This window comes from Zalophus californianus, chromosome 3 (genome assembly GCF_009762305.2).
Source record: "Zalophus californianus isolate mZalCal1 chromosome 3, mZalCal1.pri.v2, whole genome shotgun sequence".
Lineage (NCBI taxonomy): Eukaryota > Metazoa > Chordata > Mammalia > Carnivora > Otariidae > Zalophus > Zalophus californianus.
In genome coordinates this window covers 129829064-129855850 of record NC_045597.1, presented here as the reverse complement: position 1 = coordinate 129855850, position 26787 = coordinate 129829064, and the positions used below count along the sequence as shown (strand labels likewise).

General features: G+C 34.9%; 1 protein-coding gene across 4 annotated transcripts in view; it reads left to right on the top strand.

Moving 5' to 3' along the window:
• The window catches only part of GALNT3 (polypeptide N-acetylgalactosaminyltransferase 3), a 50723-nt gene extending 24498 nt beyond the window's left edge, over positions 1–26225 (top strand). For all 4 annotated transcript variants that reach the window (XM_027590860.2, XM_035726812.1, XM_027590862.2 and 1 more), the window contains 10 exons: positions 2790–3410; positions 7354–7526; positions 12327–12476; positions 14292–14526; positions 15014–15131; positions 16592–16792; positions 19222–19353; positions 19545–19646; positions 24106–24258; positions 25133–26225. In XM_027590860.2, coding sequence (XP_027446661.1) covers positions 2899–3410; positions 7354–7526; positions 12327–12476; positions 14292–14526; positions 15014–15131; positions 16592–16792; positions 19222–19353; positions 19545–19646; positions 24106–24258; positions 25133–25255 — 1899 coding nt within the window. In that variant the 5' untranslated portion in view covers positions 2790–2898 and the 3' untranslated portion in view covers positions 25256–26225. The remainder of the gene's footprint in view (positions 1–2789; positions 3411–7353; positions 7527–12326; positions 12477–14291; positions 14527–15013; positions 15132–16591; positions 16793–19221; positions 19354–19544; positions 19647–24105; positions 24259–25132) is intronic.
• The last annotated feature ends 562 nt before the right edge of the window (positions 26226–26787 follow it).

Below are 26787 nucleotides of genomic sequence, written 5' to 3'. Positions count from 1 at the left end.
TGGTTTTGCACTAAAGCCCATTGGACTAGGTCTAGTGCAGTTTACTTTTAAAGATGAACCAACTGTCAAAGAATTAACATCTCTCAAGGGTAAACTGCAGGTTGTAAAATCTATATCCACATGACATGGATACTTTATCTGTTAACCTGTTTTCCCTTGACTGTCCTCTATTTTGTTTTCATATTCCTCCTGATCTTTCTTTCCAGTTTCCCACCCCTTAAATGTAGCTATTTCTCTGGCCTTTTTACTGTATATACTGTAGGGAACTCTTCAGTACTCCAAGACTGACTCCCATATTTTCATCTCTAGCACAGAAAATCAGGGAACTTTTCCCTGATTTTCAGTCCTATATATCTTTTTGCTCATGAGAACTCACCTTGGAAGTCCTATCAGCATCTCAAATTTGTCTCCCCAACTGAACAAATTATCTAATCAAATTATCTAATTTCCACCCCAAGTCTACCCTTCTTCCTATATTCCCTGCTTTTGTTAATGTCATCACTTCAGCCATCCACCTTCCATTCTCCCTTTCTTTCACCAAGTCCTATTTGATTCTACTTCCTGTACTCCTGAATTAGTCCTCTCCATCCTTTCTACCTTCCTCATTTCTTTGGTATTCACCTTTACTGGTGCTGAGGAACCTGTGACTTATCTAAAACATAAATATGATTATGATTCTTCCTTAAAATCATCCATTTCCTTCCACTCAGAACAAAATTGGTGGATTCCAGACTCACTTTGTGTGCTAGTCTTTAAGTGACCTCCCAGTGGCCCCTCCTGCTATTTCCTATCTGTGTCTTCCACTTGGGCTGCCCATGTCTTGTCTTGCTTTTATGTCTTTGCATCTGTCATTCTTTCTTTCTCTTCTCTCTTGTCCACCTGCCTAAAAATTGCTTATCTTTCAAGTTCTGCTCACCAGTGTTATCTTTGGCAAAATTTCCCTAACATTTCTCCTGACCTCCCGTATTGCTTTCATAGTCTTCCATCTTAGCACATGTTTTATGGTTGCATGTTGGCATGCCATATTTCCTAGTCTCTGCTCCTTGAAAGTAAGAGCTATCTTTAATTTGGTAGCCAGAGCCTAGCACAACATTTGATACATAAGAATTTACACAGCAACATTTGTGTGGTTCTGAAACTATTTATATTATGTCTTCAAATAATATAAAAAGCTAACCAGGTCATTTTAATTCTTACATGCGGCTCTTGAAGCAACCCAAATTCAGTAGTATTGAAATCTCATTTTTATGAGCAATTTACATTATAATTGAGTTATCTTTTGAAGCCAAAGTGTCTTTTCCATACATACCTACGTACATACACACCTTTCCAAATAGAGGTAGTATATAGAACTAACTATTCAAGTTCTGCCTATTTTATTTATTTAGCTTAAAATGTCTTACTAAAGGCCAGAGAATCCATCTTAGAACTTGGCTTTTTAATTTTAAATTTAGCAATATCTTTGGAAGAGAAACTGAATAGTGTCAAATGTAGTTTTCACTTCTATAAATTAAATTTGACTTAAAACATGTTTAGGAATTAGGGAAAAAGTCATTTTCCTTCCCTTTTGCCCCTGCAAATAGGATTGAGTATAATGGTGCATGGTATGTAATTATATACTGAAACCTCTTCATATTGCCTTTTTTAAAACTTCATCATAAAGAAAATCAACCCTCACTGTGACTCAGGCTGTCATCAAAGTTCTCTTTTTTCTTTTTCTTTCCTTCATTTCTGGTGGCCCATATTAGAGTTTAATAAACATGTTGCTCTGTTCTTAAGGTCAACTGCAAGCAGTATTTTATTAAACCAAATACTTCTTTTGTAACTCAGTGGTCTTTGTTGCCTTTTTAGAGTCACTTCAAGTAAAGCTTAGTGCCATCTTCTTTTTGCTGTTAGATTTTGTATTTGTGTGAGTTGTTGAAAATAGCTGTGGTTAAAGAAAAGAAAAGAAAAATAGCTGTGGTATAAAAATGCGATAGATGCTCTTAATTTTCTAGTCTTTATTGGTTCTGTCAGGATTCACAAGTATTATCAGGTAAACAAATTTGAGAGCATGCCAGTTTATAATCTTAACTGATTCATTTGGAGTAGAGGTTCATACATTGAGGGCAAATTCCATAAAATAAAAGCCACTATTTTAGATGTATGCCTAACAGTCCCTATATACCTTTGCTTTCTTATGGATTTCCCCCTTTCTTTATAATCAATTCAATGAAGTCTTTTGGCCCCTTGATCATTAAGATACCTTTTTAAAAATTCTCTAAATTTGTTTATAGAAATAATTATATGCCTATCATATAGTAAATGTTAGCCACAGTTTAAAAGGTATTTGTTTTTTTACTGGAGGGAAATCCCTAATGTTTTATAGCCTTAATAGATTATAGCTAATTATAGCAATGTGTTCTTCCAAAAGGGTAATTTTCTTTTTTTTTTTTAAAGATTTTATTTATTTATTTGAGAGAGAGAGAGAGTGAGAGATAGAGAGCACGAGAAGGAAGAGGGTCAGAGGGAGAAGCAGACTCCCTGCTGAGCAGGGAGCCCGATGTGGGTGGGACTCGATCCCGGGACTCCAGGATCATGACCTGAGCCGAAGGCAGTCGCTTAACCAACTGAGCCACCCAGGTGCCCCACAAGTGTAATTTTCTTGAGGGCAAGATATCTTTGTATTTTTGTTAACCATAAGAGTATGTTGTTTATACCTTATGTTTAGTTGTTGCTTGAATGAATGAATTGACCCCTGCCTATAGGAATGAATAGCTACTAATGCCATTTATCATTTCTGTTTATAGGTATTACCATTTAATGAAATCTTCTTGCCAGCAGCTCTATGATAAAAAATATAAGTAACAGAGGAAACTATAACTGTTATTTGTCAAGTGGCAAGCTTTTAATGTCAGAATGGCTCACATAAAGCGACTAGTAAAATTACATCTTAAAAGACATTATCATAAAAAGTTCTGGAAGCTTGGTACAGTAATTTTTTTCTTTATAATATTTTTGATTTTAATGCAAAGAGAAGTAAGTGTTCAATATTCCAAAGAGGAATCAAAGATGGAAAGAAATATAAACAAAAACAAGATGTTTGATTTAATGTTAGAAGCTGTAAACAATATTAAAGACGCAATGCCAAAAATGCAAATAGGAGCACCTGTCAGGCAAAGCATTGATGCTGGTGAGAGACCCTGTTTGCAAGGATATTATACAGCAGCAGAATTGAAACCAGTTCTTGACCGCCCACCTCAGGATTCCAATGCACCTGGTGCTTCTGGTAAAGCATTCAAGACAACCAATTTAAGTGTTGAAGAGCAGAAGGAAAAAGAACGTGGAGAAGCCAAACACTGTTTTAACGCTTTTGCAAGTGACAGGATTTCTTTACACCGAGATCTTGGACCAGACACTCGACCTCCTGAGTATGTTGAAGAATGTTCGTTGTTTACTGTTTAACATTAGGGTTTCTGGGGAGGGGCTTTAACTAAGGAATGTGCTTGTTCTTCAGCCACACTGAGGCAAATATCAACAATTGCTGTTTAATTTGTTTAATTATGTTTTTGTTTAGTAATGAGGCCAACCATATCTATGCTTGGTGAGGCATTGCAGACATGAAAAGTTGTTACCTTACAAACTGGAAAACTAAATTTTAGATCTGACTGCTGTAGAACCACAAAGAAATCCTTTATTCTTAAATGCTATCGTTTTCTAACCTATTAAGTAGGGAATATGGGGCCGTTTTTATGGGAAATGTGGGAGGCGGAGGAGCTGTCTCGGTTCCTCTGTGTATTGCTATAGAATAAATAGAAATGTTTAAAAAAGTGCCAAGACTTTGGAGCTATTAGATAAGAATATTCTATGAACTAAGTCACAGACTTTGTGGCTACTTTCAGTACTGTAATTGTATTTCACAATGCGCTGTAAGCTTTTGTAACCTTTCTTTTAAGGACCAATATTGTTAAATTGCTAATTCAATTATGATTTTTTTTTCTCCAGAGTTTTGTTGAGTATCATATGTATACAGTTGTCTCCCTTTAGCTTCTGAGAGGCCAACATTGCTTTTTATGTCACTTTGTTTACATGTTACCTCAAGTACACAGTATTTTTACTATGGTTTCCCTCCAGATCCTACTATGCTCTCCTTAGTTAACCATTTTGTTATCTTTGAGGTTGTGTTCAAATGCTCTGTTTGAATTCAAATAGGCTAAAATAAATTCCACCACTTTCAAACCACCTGTTGATTGGTTGAAAGTGTAAGATAGACAAACTGCAAGCAAGCAATGCCTACATATTTGCTTTCTGGTTATGATAGAATTATATTTGGAAGTGAACCTGGAGAAAAGAACTTTTATAGACTTAAGTCTATGGCTTCACTCATATTTTTCTAGAGTTATGATCATGAATACCTGTTCTAACTATGAATCCCTCAATATTGAAGTTGTGTAGATTAGACTTCTGTCTCTCTCTTCTAATCTGTGTGATTCAAAGTTGAGGTGCTCATCATTTTTAAATGAATGTGTGAAGAAACAAATGAATGTCTGTAAAATATTCTACCTTTATAACAAGGCACAGAATAGTTCCTTTCTTATGTTAATAGTTAAAATGCAGTATTGCATTTGACTGATTTGGGGAGAGGTCTTGATTAAAAAAGCAATCCACATCACAAATAAAGAAGCATAATTTTTATTCTTTGATGTGACAGTCAGTGTCAGCTCAAGATAAGTTTTCCCCCCCAATATAGAATTAAGGAGCTACAATAATATTCACTAATGAAATTACTGTAAGTCAAAAACAACTAAGCACTCAAAAGAACCTTTTTTGGGTAGGAATTGGATACCTAGAACTGTGAAGAACTGGTGAAGATTTAACACTTTCTTAGTTTAAATTTAACCTGTATCAGCAAGGAACACATTTTCTGAAGAATTGCTGATCTTTTCCATGCTCGTTAAAAATATAGATCCAGGGTCTCCCAAAGGCAGATGTTCATGTAATTGATAATTTAAGCCCATATCTATATGCTAGATTTTACAAATGGTTTGACTGGGAATATGCAGTCAGTTTGGTAAGTTATTTGATTTCACTACTTTAAATGACGTGAAAAAATTTCTAAAGTGTAAGTTTAACATGCTTTTTTATTGTTTCAGAATAATTGGGGTTTATAAAATCATACTGCGAAATTTTATTATCACTTGCATTAATGTTATAACATGACCCCTTTACTTGGTATTAGTAGTTATCAGTTAAGCAGATAAATCCTAGCTTAAACTGAGGGAAAGCCTTGTAAGATTAAAGTGATCATATTTTATTTATGAGAATTTTTGTGAGGTTTTATATTTAAAATTCCAAAACCTTTTTGTAATTCTCAATATATGTTTATTAGTCCCATGACAGGTAAATGTAGGGAAATTTTTTTTTTAATCCCCAAACTCCTCCCCAAAATGCTTATAAGACAATTAAGTCATAAGGTTTTTTTTTTTTAAAGGAAAATAGCATGGAGTTTTTAATAATTTTTACTTTTAGTTTATGTTGGTTTGTAAACCTTTATGTCTTAAGAATACAAGCTTATATTTAGTCATTTGTTTCTGTGTAATTGTGAGTCAAGAGTAATTACGAATAGGTAGTTTGTGTTTGGACTTTATTTCTAATTGGGAGTTTATCCAAAATTCAATCTAAAATAAATGGTTTGCTTTCATCTGTCAGTGAGGATGAATGTGATTATTTGCTTCTGATTATGCATAGATATTTGAAATCATGAAGGCACGAGAGAGCAAAATCACTTTCACTTATAACTTTCCTCTCCTTTTCTTACTCAGCAGTGTTGACACACTCTGTTAATACTTTATCCTCAATCTAATTCCTTTTTTTATCACTACAAATATTCCACCCTAAAGACCTCGTCTCAGAAAAGGATCTGAAACACATTCATACTGAGGTAGGGCTATGAGAGTGATTCATGAGAGTTTATAGGGTGTCTCTCTGAGGACGGCTTTCCCAGGCCTTGGGTATCATACTGGGGGCTCTGGTTTCTCCACGGACCCTCACAGAGTATTTGAAGTGTGCTAGACTCTTATCTCCATAAGTGAATGATTTACTTCTTTATCTTTGGTTTTGAACAGCACTGTTTGTTCCCACAATGTATTTGTAGTGCCTTTTGACTGTGTGGGAGGATTTTATACTCTGTTTTCTAAAATTGTACAACCATTTATGATTTTTAAGTGAACTGAAAGATAGTTATTTTCTTTATTTATCTTTACCATAGACCACACATCTTTTGTGTCCCTGGGTCACTTTGTTTGGTTTTACGGTGGTCTGAAGCCCTCTACTATATGTTATATTTTTTGATCCCCATCTCAACTCAGTAGGCAAGGGACTGTGGTCAGCTTCAGTCTCAAAGGCTGGAGACCGTACAGATCCACCCACACCTAATGGCTTCACATGAAGATTATTTTCATTGAGGGAGATGTTATTAAAATGAATTAAAATAATTCAAGAATTAATCTTGAATTCATATTAAAAGTGAATTCAAGATTAATTTGTAACTAATGTGTTTAACTAATGGGTAGTACCATTAATCAGTCAAAAACTACTTAGGATCTCTCTCCTTGTGCCCATCAATGTTTCATAAGGTAACAGGATCACAGGACTTTTAACAAGGATTTAGGATTTTTATTTAAAATTCTTAAGTTTAGTATTTTAAAATGCTAGGTCTTATTTAAATAAACTATGGATCAGATTATCAGAGCAAGATCTTTAACACAGCATGGCATATGGTAGCAACTTAAGTCTTGCTGAGTCATAAACATAATAAAAAAACAGATTTTATGGTAAGCCATTTTTTCCCTTTTGGTTCAAGTATAGATTAAGTAAATTGATTTCAAAACTTGAGAAATATTACATAGGAAAATAAGAATCTCTGCAAAGCTAAATATTCATTTAATAAAGTTACACTGTTTAAAAAATTGCAAGTAGTAAGAAAAAAGGATGATTTCTACAAGGAAGGAGAAAAGCTTGGTTTTTATTTGAGCAGTTACAAGTATTTTCCATTTTTACAGGTTTGTGTCACTTTTAGGTTATTTTCCCTTTTTGAAATGCTATTTGTGTTTTATATTGTTGAGGAAACTTACAATAGCGTATTTTAATCCTTGACATGGAATCTGTATCAGTGGACATGATCTCTGTGTAAAAAAATTTGTTGTGATCTATTTATATTTCCATAGCATTAAGATCAACTTACATAGAAAAAATTTGTCCACTATTGTTCCTATGGTGATAAAGGTTAAATAATGATTATTTTAGTAATGACATAGCTGTGAAATAAAGTAATAAAATTCATAATTGTTCTTCTACTTCTTTGACTTCTTCTAGATGTATTGAACAAAAATTTAAGCGCTGTCCTCCCCTGCCTACCACCAGTGTCATAATAGTTTTTCATAATGAAGCCTGGTCCACGCTGCTTAGAACTGTCCACAGTGTGCTTTATTCTTCCCCCGCCATACTGCTGAAGGAAATCATTTTGGTGGATGATGCTAGTGTAGATGGTAAGAAAGCACATGCAAATTAGATTGTTTCCCAAGTAAATCCCGTGTGATGTTGTCCAAAGTCTATTTTATTATATTGTACTCTCTGTATGCCACCTCAGAACTTGAATATAATACCTTGAATGATACATATGCTAGATGAAAGGAGAACCTAAGGGTGTCCATATTTAAATATTTTAGAGTTCAGAAATGTATGAAGTAGCATGATTCATAACTTTGGAAGTCCTCAGTGTAAGACTTTTATTGTAAGGCATCGTGGTTAAGAACACAAACTTGAGCCTTGAGTCAGGCTGCCTTGGTTTGAATCCCAGCTCTGGTCCTAACCAGCTATGTAACTTGGGCAAATTACTTAATTCCTCTATGTCTCAGTTTCTTTCTCAGTAAAATGGGGAAAATGCCATATTTCATCAAATGTATTGTATAATACATCATTAGTTTATTTACCACTTGAATAAAAAACCCTCACAATTAAACAAAGATGCCATTGATTATAAGAAGTATCCAATTGTGCAACGTAGAATTGAGGAAATACATAAGTAGTGCATAACTCCTAGGGTTGTTTTGAGGATTAGCTGAGTTAATATCAATAATATGTTAATAATATAAATGAGTAGTTAAAAATCATTAAAGAGTCACTACATTCTGTTTTACTTTGGCTGCTAAATATGCCAATATTGTTTACAAAGTTAACTAAATTCTTTAATGCATTTATACTTAAAGTTACCAGTCAATTGTCAGGTCCTAAATTATATATTTTAAATTGGAATCACAAGGCTAATCAGACAAATACCCTATGTTGCTAAATTTTCAAACATTACAAGTATTTTAAATATCAGTCAGATACAGATTATTTCAGTGATCACAGAATTTATTCCTGAATGAGTTGAGTTTGGATCCAAATTCTTTAAGGTCAAATTCCAACTCTATTACTTACTAGCTGTTTCTTCATCTATAAAATGGAGATAGTAATACTCTTTCATCAAATCCAAAGCAACATCTATTTTAAGATAAACCATTACTTTACATACTATGAAAAAAGAAAAAAAATACTGCTTGTTAAGTGACATGTCATCAATAACAAAATTTATCCAGACTTAAGAAATGATAATAAGGGGCGCCTGGGTGGCTCAGTTGGTTAAGCGACTGCCTTTGGCTAGGGTCATGATCCTGGAGTCCTGGGATCGAGTCCCACATCAGGCTCCCTGCTCAGTGGGGAGTCTGCTTCTCCCTCTGACCCTCCCCCTCTCATGTGCTCTCTCTCTCTCATTCTCTCTCTTTCAAATAAATAAATAAATAAATCTTAAAAAAAAAAGAAATGATAGTAAGTGAATAAAGCATAAAATTATTAACCTGGCTTATTTAATTATTTCTACATAAAATCCTAAACATTTCTATAATTTCAAAATATCACAAGTGAACTGAGATTATGTTTTGAAGTTACATTAACATCTAAGTGGAATAAGGTTGCTTATCACCAGAGATTTTTGACCTGGATGTGAAACCAGTTCACCAAAGGGGAAGTTTTATAATTCAAGTCTCCTCCTCATGGGTAACACTACATGCAGATCTCTGACTTGAATTTCCAATCCTCCTACCCAGGTTATATCACCACTTAATTGTAATCAACTAATTTATTTACTGCTTAAAATGTTCTGAATTTTTTCTGATTCTTTCTACTTGGTCTACAGTCCATAGAGTTTTTGTTGTTGTTGTTGTTGTTGTTGTTGCTTTTTGAGTTTTCCAAAGATTTATTGAAGCAGAAACAAGTTGGTCATACAGTCCATAGAGTTTTAAGTGACATTTGATTAAGTTCTGCATGTCTCTCATCGGTTTTGTCGTAAAAAAAAAAAAAAAAAAAAAATTCCTGCTCTGGTTTTGCGAGCTTTCTTCTCAGATGATTTTTATTTTGTTTGATTTTTCAAGCAGTGAGAAATGGGGGCCACAGTAAGGCTACTTGTAGTAAGCCTTCAGTTGAAGGTAACTTCTATTATTTAATTGTACAAATAAATTAACAGATTTCAAGGAAATCAGAAAGAAAAGTGGGGGCCCTGGGTGGCTCAGTTGGTTAAGCATCTGCCTTTGGGTCAGGTCATGATCCCAGGGTCCCGGGATTGAGTCCCGCACCCTGCTCCCTGTTCAGTGGAGAGTCTGCTCCTCCCACTGCCTCTCCCCCTGCTCATGCTCTCTCGCGCTCTCTCTCTCTCTCTCTCTCTCTCTCTCTCTCGTGCTCTCTCGTGCGCACACATGCATGCCCGCTCTCAAATAAATAAAATCTCTTTTAAAAAAACAAAAGTGATATCCAATCATAATCTTCCTATTTCATTTTAATTTTCTTTCTCTCTTAATCACTGTCTAAATAAACATGTTTATCTAATTATATCCATGCCAGAAATCAATTTTGAAATCTGACATTTTCATATAATATTAGCCCATTTCTTTCACCTTCAGAACTTTATTTTTGATGACCATGATGGACTAGATGCATTTTACTTAACCATTCACCTTTATTCACTCTACAGTGTTTAATGAATATCCTTGTGCTTGTGTTACTTTCCTCCATTTGAATTGTATCTTTGGGTAAGTTAGACTGCTTGGTCAAAGGGCCTAGATATTTTTTTTTTTTAAAGATTTTATTTATTTATTTGAGAGAGAGAGAAGGAGAGAGCATGAGAGGGAGGGAGGGTCAGAGGGAGAAGCAGACTCCCTGATGAGCAGCAGGGAACCCGATGTGGGACTCCATTGTGGGACTCCAGGATCATGACCTGAGCCAAAGGCAGTCACTTAACCAACTGGGCCACCCAGGCACCCGGGCCTGGATATTTTTATAATTCTTTATAATAATTAATAGTTTTCTTGGTGAGGGATATCTTTGCATACTAATATAATTAATTTGTCTTACTGAATAAATAGTCTATCTAATGATGAGTACCCACTATGGAAAATGTGTCCCTAGTCACTGTAAAGAAGTGTGTGAGGTAGAAATGATAATCCCTGATTTCAGTTGGTTTAGGGAAAAGCAGCAAAAATATGTGGATAATCAAGTGACAAAGATAGGCAAGTCCCAATGATAGTAAAACAAAAGATAATCAACATTGTCAGAGCGTAGGCCCTGTTTTAAATGCTTTATTTGTATAGTAATTTTTCATTTTATCCTCCCAGCAATCCCCTGTGAGGGTGTTATTATCCCCATCTTAGAGATAAACTGAGGTACAGGTAAAATAAAATAACTTACCTAAGGTCACACAGCTAAAAGTAATGGTGCTATAAATAGATAAACCCAGGAGATCAGATTTCACAGCTTTGTGCTCTTAACCTCACAAAAAGATGGGCACGGATGGGGACTGAATTTAAGGGGCAGATAAAAATTTATAGGAAGTTCAGAAGTTGTGGGTAAATGAAAAATTCCTTAACGAATCAAACAGTGAGACAGTTTACTGAAGGAATCTGTAGTGACTTCATTAAAAAAAAAAAAAAATCAATCCCCATTAAGACCTTTGAAATGTTTTTATATAAGTTTTTATTTTACAAGTCAAATCTATGGTTAAAACAGGAATATCCATGATTTCTCTTTTAAGATAAATTACAATCCTGCTTGTCTTTCAGAGAATTAATTCTGAGGTACCTGAGAAGGCAGTTAAAAAGTTAGTCTATTACTCTGTGGCAACAGTGTTTAGATTTATTTTCCACAGAAGTTGTTCCTGGACTCTCACCTCCTTTATGAATGTTTAAGCTTTGAATAAGCAACTCATTTATCTGTACCACTGGAGAACAGGAAAAAAAAAAAAAAAACATAATCACAGATAAAGTCATCTGTACTTGCTTCTGAAATCTGGCAGAAGCGAACATCTACCCTAGGACATTTATTGATGTTCTCAGCATTCCCAGATCTTTTTGAGGCTGTACTATGAGCCTAAGAAGGCCACCTGAGGAACTGTATTATATACTCAACAAAGAATCATGAATTTAATGGTGAAAAAGCAGACTTAAGTTGTTTCACGATCTGAGCAACACCTGACTGACGGGATTAATGTGTTTTCTTTTATCTACTGTTTTAACTCTTGCTTATCCTGTCTCTCATCCCAATTGGAACGTTGAATATCTTAAATTATATACCCATTAATAAGATTTAGCCTGTTTTTAGCTTCATTCCTCACTTTAACATGCTCCTTTCTTCTGTCATATTTTTATTGGAAAAAAAATTGTGTGTCAGGGGACTCCAGAGCTTTCAAAAATTTTATGCTGACTCTGTAAAAATATTCCCAAACTGCGATAGCCTTGGACTTCCCTATTTGCCATTTTCCTCAATGTTTTGGTTTTAAATTATTTTGATCACTGCCTAAGTATCAGAATCCTTTTGATATTTGTCATTTTTCTTTAAACTTCCAAATTTAAATCCCAATTTTAAAAAAGTGTCAAATATGTTTTTGGCCAAATTCAGTTTCCCTCACTCCCTTAGCTAATGTTCTTAGACCCCTAAATAAGTCTTCTTAACTCCTGAGGTCTACTCCATTTGAAGTCTCTGCTTTCTCCCAAATATATTTATTGATATTTCATGTACAAGAGAAGTCTGTGTTATAACGTTTTGTGTTATAGTAGTTCAGAAGTTAAGATTTGCATATATAACTATATTTTTTTTCATTAAAGAGCTAAATATACAATTTTCATCTTAACGGAAGAGCGTGTGCAACTGTTAACAAATGTGGAGATATCATTGCTCTGTGGTTTTTTTAATTAGCTTTCATGTGTTATATATGAATATAAACTTAGGAAGAATTAATCCTGATTTTTTTTTTCTTACAGAGTACTTACATGATAAACTAGAAGAATATATAAAACAATTTTCTATAGTAAAAGTAGTCAGACAAAGAGAGAGAAAAGGTCTGATCACTGCAAGGTTGCTAGGAGCAGCAGTTGCAACAGCTGAAACACTCACATTTTTAGATGCTCACTGTAAGTATATATGTACAGACATAGTTGTAACATTTTCCCTCTGCTTCCCTCCAGTTTAAAAATTGAAGAAGACTTTTCTCTAAATGACTAATTGTATTTTCTTTAACATCATTTTCAACTGGTGATTATAGCAATGACGGCCGAAGCAGATTACAGCTCTGGGTAGGAACCCCCTTTAACTTAATGCAGTTCTTACCCGCTCTGTGTTTTAGGCTCCTCAACTCCAGTATCCTTCAGTGACCAACTTCCCCAGCAAGTTATCCTTGCCTGGGCTTTTTTTCAGATGCTCATTCTGTCAAAAAAAAAAAAGAAAAGTTTTTCCTTATTACTGTTGATTCTTACAGTTTAAAATGAATGGAAGTTTTGTCCTGGTCCTGATACTTTCAATTTCTGTATTTTAGTTCTTTTTTCAAAGATTTGCAGACTCCTCTTGTGCTGTGTTCCAACCTTTTTTCTATGAATATTACCAATTTTTGTTTGTTTTATTGCTACTGTTTTTTTCCTTTTCTTTTTTTAATGGTTTTTTTTCTCCAGCGTCAATGATTTTAAATAAAGTATATAGCATTTTTAGAGTCCATGTTTAAAGTGCATGTTAGGGAGGGGCGCCTGGGTGGCTCAGTCATTAAGCGTCTGCCTTGCTTCGGCTCTGGTCTTGATCCCAGGGTCCTGGGACTGAGTCCCGCATCGGGCTCCCTGCTCTGCGGGAAGCCTGCTTCTCCCTCCCCCAGTCCCCCTGCTTGTGTTCCCTCTCTCCCTGTCTCTCTCTCTCATTCAAAAAATAAGTAAAATCTTAGAAAAATGAAAAAATAAAAAAAATAAAGTACATGTTAGGAATTACTAAAATGTCACTTAGTCCCTCAGCTATAAATTTAGTGGGTTATACTCTTTGTATGAGCATTTAATTTTGAATTGAATTGACTAGCCCTTAGATTATGTTTGACCTGGCAAATGGTTTTGGTTATATGCTAATTGTTACGGAGGGCTTTTGGATTTGCTTGAGTCTTTTTAGAGTTATCATATCCAGTACTTTCTTAATACCTGGCTCTTAAATGAAGAGAGAGGTGTTTTAAAAAGGAAATGGTTCATTCTCCAATATTTCCTCTCCTGGTCCAAAATTACAATTATGTCAGACTGGGCATTCTTCCTTTCAGGCAAATGTATTTGATGGATCTCCATGATACCAAGTGGTCCTCCTAATAACTGCCAGACTCTGCCTGATGGGGAAACCTGGGTAGGACTGAATCTCCTGAATTCTGTGTGTTAAGTGAGCCTGGCCAGGCCAAGACTTTTTTTATGGCTTTCCTTTGCCCCCACTTTCCATTAGGGCTGGGGCAGGTTTGAATGGTCCTTCTCCAACTGCTGAAATCAAAATATTCTGACTCCTTGACTTATTTTCTCCTAAGACTCAGAGAAATGACGATTTTGATTACTATACCTTACTCAGGGAGAGTTTAATAAATCAGCACACTTCTGGGTTTAGGTGGCATGGATCAGCAAGAAGTTACCTTTGACTCATAGCTCGTTTCAGAGGGAAACACAGCATCTGAAACTTAAATACTCCAGTGTCATTTTACTTCCTCACTGAGGCAAAAAAAAAAAAAAAAAAAAAAGATCATCTCCTGTATACAAGCTTTCCTAAATATGCTGAATCTCACTTTACCCTCATCTTATCACAAGAAACCTTTAAGAAATCTCTTCAATGTTAAATGTTCAAAACACAATTGACTATTATTCGTTTCTCTAAACTGTCTTCAAAAAACAAAGGAGAAAACCCTCATGTTTTCACTGGATTGAATAGAATTATGTTCCTTCCAGGTGAGTGTTTCTATGGCTGGTTAGAACCTTTGTTGGCTAGAATAGCCGAGAACTACACAGCAGTTGTGAGTCCGGATATTGCATCCATAGATCTAAACACGTTTGAATTCAACAAACCTTCTCCTTATGGAAGTAATCACAACCGTGGAAACTTTGACTGGAGTCTTTCATTTGGCTGGGAATCGCTTCCTGATCACGAGAGGCAAAGAAGGAAAGATGAAACCTACCCAATTAAGTAAGATGATTGCTCTCAAAGTCTTATATGCAGTTCAGTTATTTATACATGTAATCACTCTTTCCTTTTTACAGTTTTTGCCTCCAAGGTAAATTCACACTAACGAAATAAAGAACATACACATTCTATGTAGGGAATAAAAAGCCATTTATATATATATATTTACTTATGCATGATATTACTGAGTAGGAGGTAGAAGTAAGTGAGGTCTTTCATCTTCCTCATAATCATTACTTCAGAATCTTTAGGCTTGGTTAGAAGACACTTCATAATTTTGTTCTGCTGGGAAAGGATATTTAAACTACTTCCCTTCACCCCCGCAAAACTTGACTCTGAAGATAGCATTTTTAGTTTTTGTTAACCTATGTAAAACTTTTGAAATTGTGATCGCTCTTTAATTTGGGAATTTGATTCAGTTGCTCTTTAAATAAATTCCTCTTTCTTATTTAATTTTTATAATGAAGTTTGACAATGGATTATTTTTCAGAACACCCACTTTTGCAGGAGGCCTTTTTTCCATATCAAAAGAATATTTTGAATATATTGGAACTTACGATGAAGAGATGGAAATCTGGGGAGGTGAAAATATAGAAATGTCTTTCAGAGTAAGTTTATAAATATAGTACATATTAAACAGTAAAATACACATTTTGTTCTAATTGGCTGATACAGATTATCATAGATGTGTGCAGTCTTTACTTTTTGTGCTTTCTAAAATTTAATTGCTAGAAATTTTAGAATAAGGGTATTTCTTTTAAAATGTAACTCATTGCTGCCAGTGTAACAAGAGGAATCAGTTAAATGCCTGTGTTCAGCCAATAGCACCAATTAATGCACTTGTAGCTATTGAATTCCGGCCAAGATAAATATAATTCAATCTAGTGCTTCAGGAAATGAGTTGATTATCAAGGGAGTCAGAATGGAAAAACATTTGTGTATAATTTTAAAAGACATTAACTCTTTGCATTAAATGAGCTTTTTTTTTTCCTATGCATATTAAAAGTTAATATGAGAAACAAAACAAAAACTTTGGATGGTCTCCACATACACTTATTTGATTTCATGAGTTCATTTTCTGTAAAGACTGTCATTCATTTTTCATCTTTTAGACTGGAATGTAGTGGGAAAAGAACTGAACTAGGAGTTAGAAGATTTAAGTTTTAGCTCTGGCTCCATCACATAATGGCAATGATGATCTTAGCCAAATTGGAACTGCTCAAGGGAGGGCCTTTTTTTATTCATTTAAGTATTCCCAACCCCTAACACATGTTAGATTTCAGGCACAATTTGTTGAATTAAATATGCCACTGAGTTTTCTCATTTGTTTAAAAAAAAGAATATGACCTCTTGCCCTAATACTAGTACAGACTATTTAAACACGTCTTCATTTTAGATTTTTTGCTTAGTGACTATGGCAGAACTGATTGCTGTATTAAAGATATTTAAGTGAGTAGGTATTGATTTAATAGATTATTTCCCAAATAAGTTTTTTGACTATCCTATCTCTAAATAGGTATCAGTTTTTTATAATGACCAACTACTTCACAAGATTGTACTTGGGTATTATCTGGAATTGTTTTCTTAATTACAAAATTGAATATGCAAGGGGTAAATAGAGTCTGGGTCCACTTACTCCGAGACTGCGAGTTCCTGCCATAGAAGAGAGAATCTTTGGTTCAAGTGAAGTGACCATGTAGCTTGTATAAGAAGGTAGAAGTCAAATACAAAAGAGCCTTTGGTCTTTGGTATATATTAAAGAGCTTGCATAATTGTTTGCAAAAAAAAAAAAGAAACGTGGGGCTTTGTTTTTATGAAAGATCTGAAATCACTATTTTATTAAATTACTTTCTGAAGATATGCCTTTTTGTCTTTAGTTTTTGTACCATTTCATAAAACTGTTTTTTATTATTTAAGAATTTAAGTTGAACTGGAGGGGATGGAGACTATTTGTGGTTATAATAAATTTCTATATTTTATTTTTATTAGTATCTTAAAGATGAACTTAAAAGCAGCACTTTGGTTTTGTAAATATACTGTAAATTAAACAAATATCATTAATTATCAGGTATGGCAATGTGGTGGGCAGTTGGAGATTATGCCTTGCTCTGTTGTTGGACATGTTTTTCGCAGCAAAAGCCCTCATACGTTTCCAAAAGGCACTCAGGTGATTGCTCGCAACCAAGTTCGCCTTGCAGAAGTCTGGATGGATGAATACAAGGAAATATTTTATAGGAGAAACACAGATGCAGCAAAAATTGTTAAACAAGTAAGTTAGAGCTAAATAATTAAATTACAATTAAAATCCATACCAAGTTCACATATTCTCTTATTTGAGTCAGTTCAAGTACAAAACATTGTAAAAAATTATGTTTGAAGTTGGTTTTTTTAACTCAGAATATATCTTATTGATGCCAGGTTTTTTCTCTTTTTAAGGAAAAGTCAAGTAAGCTGCTTTTTAAAAAATTTAGGCATTTCACTTGATGTTACTCTTTAAATATGGAAGATATTTCATTTTTGTAACTGCCTTGGTTCAGGATTTTCCTCAAAGAAAAGTAAGATTAAGTGGAACCACTTTTAACTGGTTTTAGGTGATGAAATTAACACCTAAAGAAAGGTGCTAAGTGGCTTTTTGAACTGGGGATGGACACAAGAGTCAGAATGTGGCAGGAGAATAAATCAGGAATATCAAGGCTTTTAAAAAAATTTTTTTAAAAGATTTTATTTATTTATTTGAGAGGGAGAGAGCACAAGCAGAGGGGAGAGGGGAGAGGCAGAAGGAGAAGCAGACTCCTCGCTGAGCAGGGAACATGATGCGGGACATGATCCCCAGACCCCTGAGATCATGACCTGAGCCAAAGGCAGACGCTTAACCAACCGAGCCACCCAGGTGCCCCAAGCCTTTTTTTTTTTTTTTTATTTCAAGTTCTGGTTCCACTGCTTGCTGGAGGGGTTACCTTGGCAAAGCCCCTTTGAGACTGTAGAATGGGATGACACTTCATAGGGTGGTTGAGAGGTTGGCCCAACATGGGGTGTGTGCTCATCCAACCTTCTCTCTGCTTCTCCGTCTTGAGAGGTGAAATACTTGCCTTTCTCCCAGAGTAGTCATGAAATAAAGAAGTAAATGTTCACAAATGTATGGCACTGTTGTTACTGACCTGTCATGGATAAAAGCTCTGCAGAATTGTGATGCTTAATACATTGGCACTGAGGTCCAACAGGTTCAATATTGGTTGTGGTAAATGAACTAGACGTTTTAGGAGTGTGCCTCAGTGAATGGCACCAAACTCTTTGTAAAAAACAGTGCTGATTTGCAGGGGGTATATATTGAGATTAAAGGGCATTAACATTTTGACTGTTACAACAGAAGGTCTGGTTACCTCTTTCCAGCTTTTCTTTGGTCTCCAGTATCTCCCTGTAACATGTTAGTAAGATGCAAAGTCAGAGCACTACTGGATTAGATTGTTATCTGTTTATCTAAGGCCGGCAGGACAAAGTGGGCAGACTGTGTACTGCACACGGGTACTTGGTTAAGCAGGCAGGTGGACGCTAACTGCAGCTTACACTCCCTTGTCACCCACAAAGGGGCAAGCAAGCCAGTAAACCCTTGTTTTTACCACAGGGCAAACAGATCTTGTGATAAAATGCATAAGTTAGCCAGAGTCCTTTAGAGTTTAACCCTTTTTGCTAAAACCTCTGGATTCAAGACATTGATGTTGGCAGAGGAAATATTTACCTTAATTGAAATGGTAAGTTTGAGCGTTTAAACTTTGTATATATTTAGGTACTAAATATAATTTTTCTTTAAAATTTTTTCTATAGACCAAATACCTTTGCAGTTTAATAGTGTTCTTTAAAAAATTTTTTTCTTAGTCTTTTTAAAATAAAGGAAAATAAAATGCAATTGATTAAAAACTTGCCTTTTTCTGTGACTACTTTGTTATTGTAAGAGTAACACCCTTAAAACTAGAAAAAAAATTATGCCCAACTGTGTTGTCTTTTGTAGTCTTGACTAGAGAAGAGATACAAATTAGATTGTATTGGCAACTGTTTCTTTATTTTATTTATTTAATTTTTTTGTAAAGAGAGAGAGAGTGTTGGGGGCGAGGGGCAGAGGGAGAGGGAGAATATATATAAAATATATAAGTAGCTTAAATACTCAAGCTTATCATTTCAATTAAGGTTAAATATTTTCTCTGCCAACTTCAATTAGTGCAGAGCCCAAGGTAGAGCTTGATCCCACGACCCTGAGATCATGACCTGACCTAAAATCAAGAGTCATGCTTAACTGACTGGACCCAGGTGTCCCAGCAACTGTTTATTTATACCTGCTTCCTCACACCTCACTTCACAGATAATTTTTGGGTGTAAAATGAAGATTAATTTTGGATTCTCCCACTACCATTTCTCTAAAGATCTTTGCCCCAATAAGGGTGGTTTGGTAGCACAAAGAAAGAAAGAATAAAATAGCCTTATGTCAGCACCCACAGTGGTAACTTGATTCTCTTTCAAGGCAGAAACAAGCAGGGAGGCGTAGTTGTTGCCTGAATAAATGGTGAATGCAGTTAAATTGCATCTTGCATTTTGGCCCAGAATTCTTTTTTTAAGACCCAAATATAAACACAAATCATAGCATTTGAACTCCTTTGTCAGTGCTGTTTTGATTAGGCATTCTTTTTCCTTCTCATCTTTCTCCAGAAATCATTTGGTGATCTTTCAAAAAGACTTGAAATAAAGCACCGCCTTCAATGTAAAAATTTTACATGGTATCTGAACACTATTTATCCAGAAGCATATGTGCCAGACCTTAATCCTGTTATATCTGGATATGTGAGTATGTTCGGCTCCTTTTTACTTGGTATATGCCTCGCCACAAACATTTACATGGTTCAGGGAAAATTGGTGGAATACTTTCTGGTTTATGGCTTTTGAGATTTTACATTACTATTGAAATTAATTGAAAAAATAGATCAACCACATAGATTAAAATTTTTTTCTATAACTTGAAAATTTTCCTTCAGATTAAAAGCGTTGGTCAGCCTCTGTGTCTGGATGTTGGAGAAAATAATCAAGGAGGCAAACCGTTAATTTTGTACACGTGTCATGGACTCGGGGGAAACCAGGTGAGCCCTGAACTAGAAGTCCTCCCTTTTCACTGACACAAACACGAGTAGGTTGTTAGAAGTCCCAGATCAGCTTTGTATTCAGGTAAATGGCTGTTTAAAATGTTTTAGGTTAAGTCTGGCAATTAATATTAAAGTTGCTGAGTAGTTGATTTTGACTCTCCTTCTGACTCTGAAAACAACTTGAAGTGGCTTACCCATTCAGTAGAAAGGCAGATGAGAAAATAATAGAATAAAGCCATTTGAAGTTAAAAAATGGGATCTTCTATGTGGATCTTTGATGTTGGGGGACTACTGGCAAGGTGATTTTGCAAAATTATACATAAAGGCTATATTTACTCAACTGCATTCAATAGCAAATTATATTAAGTGTTAATACCAAAAGAGCAGTATTAGAAGTTATCTTTGTGGGTCATGATATTATTTCAGTATGTTGTTAAGTAAGGGCATGTTCTTGATTATCCTTCACTGATGATATAGCTGCTTGTTGCCACTCTTTGACTGTTTCAACAATCAAGACTCAAATGTTACATGTCACTCTTTGGCCTACTATGGGTACAGAACTTAGGAAAATATCATTTCTAGTGTTTAGCTTCCTTGCCTTGCCTTTTACAAGTTAACTCCTGGAAAGATTGGACTCTCTCATTTGTTCATTCAACAAATTCACTGAGTGACCCCTGCATGCCAGATGGATATTCTGCTGGGTTCAAGCAATTTAGATTTTGACTCCTTCAGGAAATCTACATTTCAACGCCAGTGGTCACAGTCAGCCTGAAAAGATCTGGGATAAAGCATTCAAAGTACTTCAAGAGTATGAAGGAGGGCATATGAATGAATTAGACTGGGTGCCCATACGTTTTCCTTGGAGAGAGGACATTTGAAAACATTTTTTGGAAGGTGCATAGGAGTTAGTGAGGTAGCTGATGAGAATGAGAACAGGATGAGAAGAGTATGAAGAGGAAGGTACAAAGGGGAGGAGCTTGTGTGTCTTTTTTTCTGTGAATTGCAGGTATTTTGGTAGAGAGTCCAAGATGGGTGTAGAGGATTTTTGCAATATTAAATACTCATGATGTCCTATTTTAAGAGGATGGAACTTTGGTGATGTCAGCTTTAAGAAGAGTCAGTTTATCTCCTGGTCTACCCTCTTCCATGTTTCTCCCTACTCATTAGCCTCAGCTTAATTTAGTTCTAATCCCTGCTCATCCAAATGAACCAATCTACTGAGGGTAGGTGACGCAGACACCCAGAAGCCATAGCTAGTGAACATGATCCATCTCTGGATGATTAAGGTGTAATTCTGAAATGGGATGAAGATACACACACAGATATATATATACACATGCATATATATCTATATACATGTATATGTCTACATATGTGCATATATGTATATATACACATACATATTTTAAAATTCCTTCTATATATTAAAAGAAAAATAATTATATAAGTAATCACATTCTTTTGGAAATAACACTGGACTATGCTAGTTAAAATTAAGGTTTTGGACAATGAGAATTATTGTGTCATTTGTAAAAACCTCATCACTAAATGTAAATACTTACAGACTTATCCAGGCTTCCTCTAGCATTACATTTATTTTATCATAAAAGTTAAAAATATATGTTGTTTATATGTTTTTCTCTTGTCATTGCCATAAAGATGTTTTTATAGTCTTGTCTCTAAAATAATTTGTAAATTATAAATACAATATAGCTGTCTTTTAAAAATTCCATTGAGAATGGAGAAGTAGTTCACATATTCTTTCAATAAATTTTTGTTTAGAGCCTATAATGTCACTTGCACTGTTACCATAGTGAAAAAGGCAAAATCTCTACCTTGTGGAACTTGTGATCTTGAAGGAAAAGGAAAAAATATGTAATTTTGGGCATAAAGGAACAAGAAGCAGGATAGGTGGATAATGTGAACCTAGGGAGTGGGAGAGGGGTTTGTTTTCGGAGGTTCAAGAAGACCTCTTTGAGAAGGTGACCTTGGAGCAGAGCCCTAAAGGAATCGGAGAGGAACCGTGTTCCAGGAGGGGCGCATCCTGGCAGAGGGAGTACAAGGCTAGAGGCTGGTGGCGGATCAATGGAAGAGTCAGAAAGCCAGTGTGTGTCTGCAGCAGAGTGGTCTAGGAAGGTGAGAAACAAGGTCAGAGAAGTCGATAAGGCACCTGGTCATAGAAGGCTTTGCAGGCCTCCCCTAGGAACTTGGATTTAATTCTCAGTGTGACAGAAGCCATCTGAGGGTTTTGAGCAGGAGAATAGTATTTCCCGGTTTATATTTTAAGAAAAAATTCCTCTGATTTCTAGCACTGTAATATAGCCATCAATTTTATTTTGGTTTATTTCCCTTAAATTTTTTTTTTCAGTCAAACACTGCCTTTAAACTGCTCTGCAAATTTTAGTTCCTTGAGTGCTAAGCGTTTTTGAGATATCATCCAACCTAATCATTTCTTTATGCTCCCTTTTACCGTTTTGAGCAGATAATGATATTTGTATAACATTAAACTCCATTGTAACAGTATTTGTATATGCCAAGTGAAAGTAAGTATTTTGATAATGTGACGACACTGACCAATATACTGGTGCAGGGCAGTGTAAGTCATTATGGCTTTGTAACACTTAGTGCTTTGCTTAGTTGGCTTCCTATTCCAGGGTATTTGTCCTGGTTCTAGCTTATGTCTCTCCAATGTTCCCAGGTAGCTAATTACATATTCTTTTTGGTTGCCTAAGTATCTTCAACTACTTCCTATTCCTTATAACTTGCCTTTTAATGATTTTTTTTCCTAAATAACGTGGGTGAAGTAAAATATTGGACAGACTTTCCTACCACCTTTGATATCCTAAGATTTATCTTTCTTGAAGAAGTATAGCCAAAATGCGGTTTTCATGATCTACACTCATTTTCATTCAATGTCTCCATCTGAAGAACTATCAGGTTATAAAAATGATGGATATATTTGTGGAAGGAGCTAAATTAAGCATGAGGCCAAGACCAGGGGAACTCAAGATTAATTCAACTTATGTTTGTGGAGTGCCTACTCCAATACACATAAAGGGTTTAAAACAGTCCCTGCTTAGCACATAATAAGGGCTCAATAAATATTAGTGCTAAGACTAATTATTTCATTATTGAAAATCCATTATGTTCACTTATTTTGTCTTTGAAATGTCAACATTATGGAATATTTGATTTGTAATGGATGTTATTACTAGATACGCTGCCTGACTTTGGTCTGTGGTGAAGCCAGCTAGCTACATGCACAATTCCAATAGAGTGCTATAAAAGTTATTTCTGATGTACTATAGGAACCCTGAAAAGGGTGTAATTTTGTTCAGTAGACAAGCTCAGGGAAACTAAAGAAGCAAAGTAACATTTGATTTGGCTTTTCAAGGATAAAAAAGGAATTAGCTAGGCAGAGAACGATTCAGAAGGATATTTCAGTCAGCGCACAGTAAAGCAGTCTTAGACTTATGGATGCATATGTTCTACGTTGGTAAAATTGTGTGAAAAGAGCATGGTGTAGAGTTCAGGCAGTGGTTGACGTAAGATTGAAAATGGAAGAGCTCACGTACTAGTGAAGGAGTGTGGACTTCCTCTTAGCAACAGTAGTGACTCACTCAAGTAAGGGAGGTAGGGCATCGAATCAGTGTTATGAAAGACTAACTGGCAGCAGAGTGAAATTGCAGAAATTGCAGGTTCGCTGGAAGTACTACAGTAGAGATTCTGAGTGCTGGAAAAAGAGAAGTGAGGTACAGAGCAAAGTACAATGGTGACATCTGAGAGGGAAAGTCAGTGGAGCTCAGGGGCTAATTAATTAATTGGACATATGGGGAGAGAAAAACATTAATCCTAGTAATAACAGCTAAGATGAATTAAAAGCTTACCACGTACCAGTTATCTTTCTGAGTGTTTTACATGTATTAGCCCTTTTATCCTCATAACCCTGTGGGGCAGGAAAACTATTAAATTACCCATTTTATAGGCAAGGAAACTGAGACATGGAGATTACCTCATTTAATTGTTCCTAGTGTAAGTGAAAATACCATTAATTGAGATGAATAAGAGAGAAGGAACACTTGTGGAGAGGAAGAGGCAGTTAATGTGCTTGCTAGAAGTTTCCAGGTCCTTTTCTGAGGCTTTTCCAGGTCCTTTCCTAGCTAACCTCCATTCCACCTGATAACTTCCCACTTCTGACATGGGAGGAAGACATTACTTCTTTACGTAACTACCTGTGGTGATAGGCTGGAAAAGGGTTGTAGCATCTGCTGTTGTAAAAGCTCAGCTCATATTTCTAATACCTATTTTTATTATATTATTTTGTTGAGTGTATCCACATGACTTCATTATTCAGTGAGTTGCTGATTTTTTAAAATTATTATTATTGGACCATTATTTTGCAACTGAGGATACAGGGTTAGGATAGAGGTCAGTAATAGCATTCTTCTTTTCACAGTATTTTGAATACTCGGCTCAACATGAAATTCGGCATAACATCCAGAGGGAATTATGTCTTCATGCTGCTCAAGGTCTTGTTCAGCTGAGAGCGTGTGCCTACAAAGGTCACAGGACAGTGGCCAGTAGAGAACAGATATGGGAGATCCAGAAGGTACCTCAGTGCAATTAATTCACCCCTTTCTATAATTATTTTGATTAGCTCTAATTGCTTATCTGGGAAAATGCATGAAACATAGCATTATTAATGTTATCCATCAGAATTTCTCTGTCTTTTTTAACTTTATTATTGGGTATGTCTACCAATGTGATGAGACAATGTATCTATGAATTCAGTACTCTTAGAAACAAGTTGTCTAATGAAAGCATGACTTACACAGATCAACACTTTTGTAAATTATTAATAATAGTTGCTCATATTTGTCTCTTTGGAGTCTCTTACAATGCTTCTGGCAGCAGTCACTTTTTTTTTTTATGATGGCAGAGAGACAAAAAAAAATCGTTATCTTTTTCTCACCTAAAGTGATTCATTTCTCCTGTTTCAGTACTTTTTAAAAATGAATTTAGAATTGAGAGAATACAAAAAAAATCCTTCCTGTTTTTAAATATATGTGTTAAGGCTTAGCTGGAACATAGCAATTCTTACCTAAAAATTGTTTTGTGCCATACTAGAACACTAAAAGACTGATTTTTATAACTTATAAAAAGAGTTTGTCACTTACGGATATACCAATGGAATGGTTCTTATTTGAAAACTTGATCCAGACCTTACTCTTTATACATCTCTTTATTTATATAATACCTCCTGTGAATTGAAAAGTAGTGGCATAAATGGTATTGTTCACACCAGAAACCAACAAGATTTTAGCAAGACAAGGTTGATCTGAGAAAGATTAAAAGTTAAAAACTGTGTACATTTGGTATGTGAGTCTCCTTTAGCTTCGATGAGACTATAATGTAGTTTTCATATTTATCAGTTAACCATGAATCTTGAAATTTAATGTCTGTTGTGTTTCCTTTTATTCTAGGATCAACTTCTATATAATCCATTCTTAAAAATGTGCCTTTCAGCAAATGGAGAGCATCCGAGCTTGGTGTCATGCAATCCATCAGATCCACTCCAAAAATGGATTTTTAGCCAAAATGATTAAGTGTTCCTTAAAATTAAGGAGTTGAAAAAGGAGATATTCTTTCTCATAAAACTGTGACTAGGCATACACTGTAGTTTTTGAAAATTATGCAAAAGCAGCTAATTGTAACTTATTCCAAGTGCATTTTTCTTATTTATATCTTAAAATGTCTATGTAGCACTGCTACAGAAATCTTTTAAGTTGCTGTTTCAAAGCACAATAACTAATAATACCAAAGACTATTTTGAAATGTCAAGATGTAGGGGAAGAGATGTTTACAGTATGATGAAAATAATTTTCTAAGTAAAGTGATGTACGTGTGTTTTGTACACTTAAAGATATGCATAGCTACATTCACACACTCACAATTTAAAATATTTCTTCTAGTTTTTTGGGGGGTGGGAGAAAGATTTGATACCATATTTTTTTTAACTACATAGAAAAGGATCAGTGAAGGTCAAGCATTGACCTTTGTGTACAAACCAGGAAATTTTTATAGATCTAGAATTTATTATATAAAAATGCAAGTAAACTTTTTTTGCCTTTTGTTTACTTATCTGTCGTAGGTTTCCTTAAACATGAAATTAAATGAATAAGAAGAATATTTTTAACACTTCAGTATCTTGGCAAATTTTAAAATATTTTTTAGTTGAAGCCCACTTGACTTAAAGCACTTAAATCTTGTTTAAAAGATATTTCTTAAATAACTATACTGTGTGTTTTCCCAAAGCAATATTTAAAAAAAAAAACTATAAAGTACTATCTGTTGAAAAGGTGTCTTTTTCCTTTCTGTTAGTCTTTTTTTCTTACCAAAATTCACTAATCTTGAATGTTTGTGAAATTGAATTTCAAATGCAGAATATCTGACTCATTTAAAAGCTAAATTTTATTTGTTACTGATTCAATTTAGATTGTCTTTGTAAAGAATTTTTTTCATCAAAAAAACCCTTCTATGTGGAAAACACAATAAAATGAATCCTTACCACTGTTACAATTATTTGATTTAAATTTCTTTCTTCTTTTGGATAAAATATATAATTGATATTAGATGGGGGAGCATGAATTCTGTATACTTAATTTAAGTACCTATTGTAGAGCCATCAGCTATTTCTTAAGGAATACTCAAGTATTTCGTGGTAATGGCATAAAAAATGGGGAGTGGAGAAGATTCTATGTTAGATATTTTGAAAATTTTGTACTAATTTCTGATATTCCTTGAGCATCTAATAGAGTAATTTTTAAAAAATGTGATGCCTCCATAGATTTAACACTTTTCTTTTTGGTCCATTTTATATAGAGATCTCTTGTATTCTTATTTAAGAAGTAAAGTATGATTGGCTTCATATTTTAAATGTTGCTGAGCCTCAGTTGTACAAAAGAAAATATTTTTAAATTATTGGTTCCTTCACTTCATTGTTTGTAACTTTGAACTTACATTAAAAGACCTGCATTCTTGGGGACTTGGGGCAGGTGGTTGGCTTAGTTGATTAGGCGACTGACTCTTGGTTTCTGCTCTGGTCATGATCTTGGGGTCATGATCTCTGGTTGTGGAG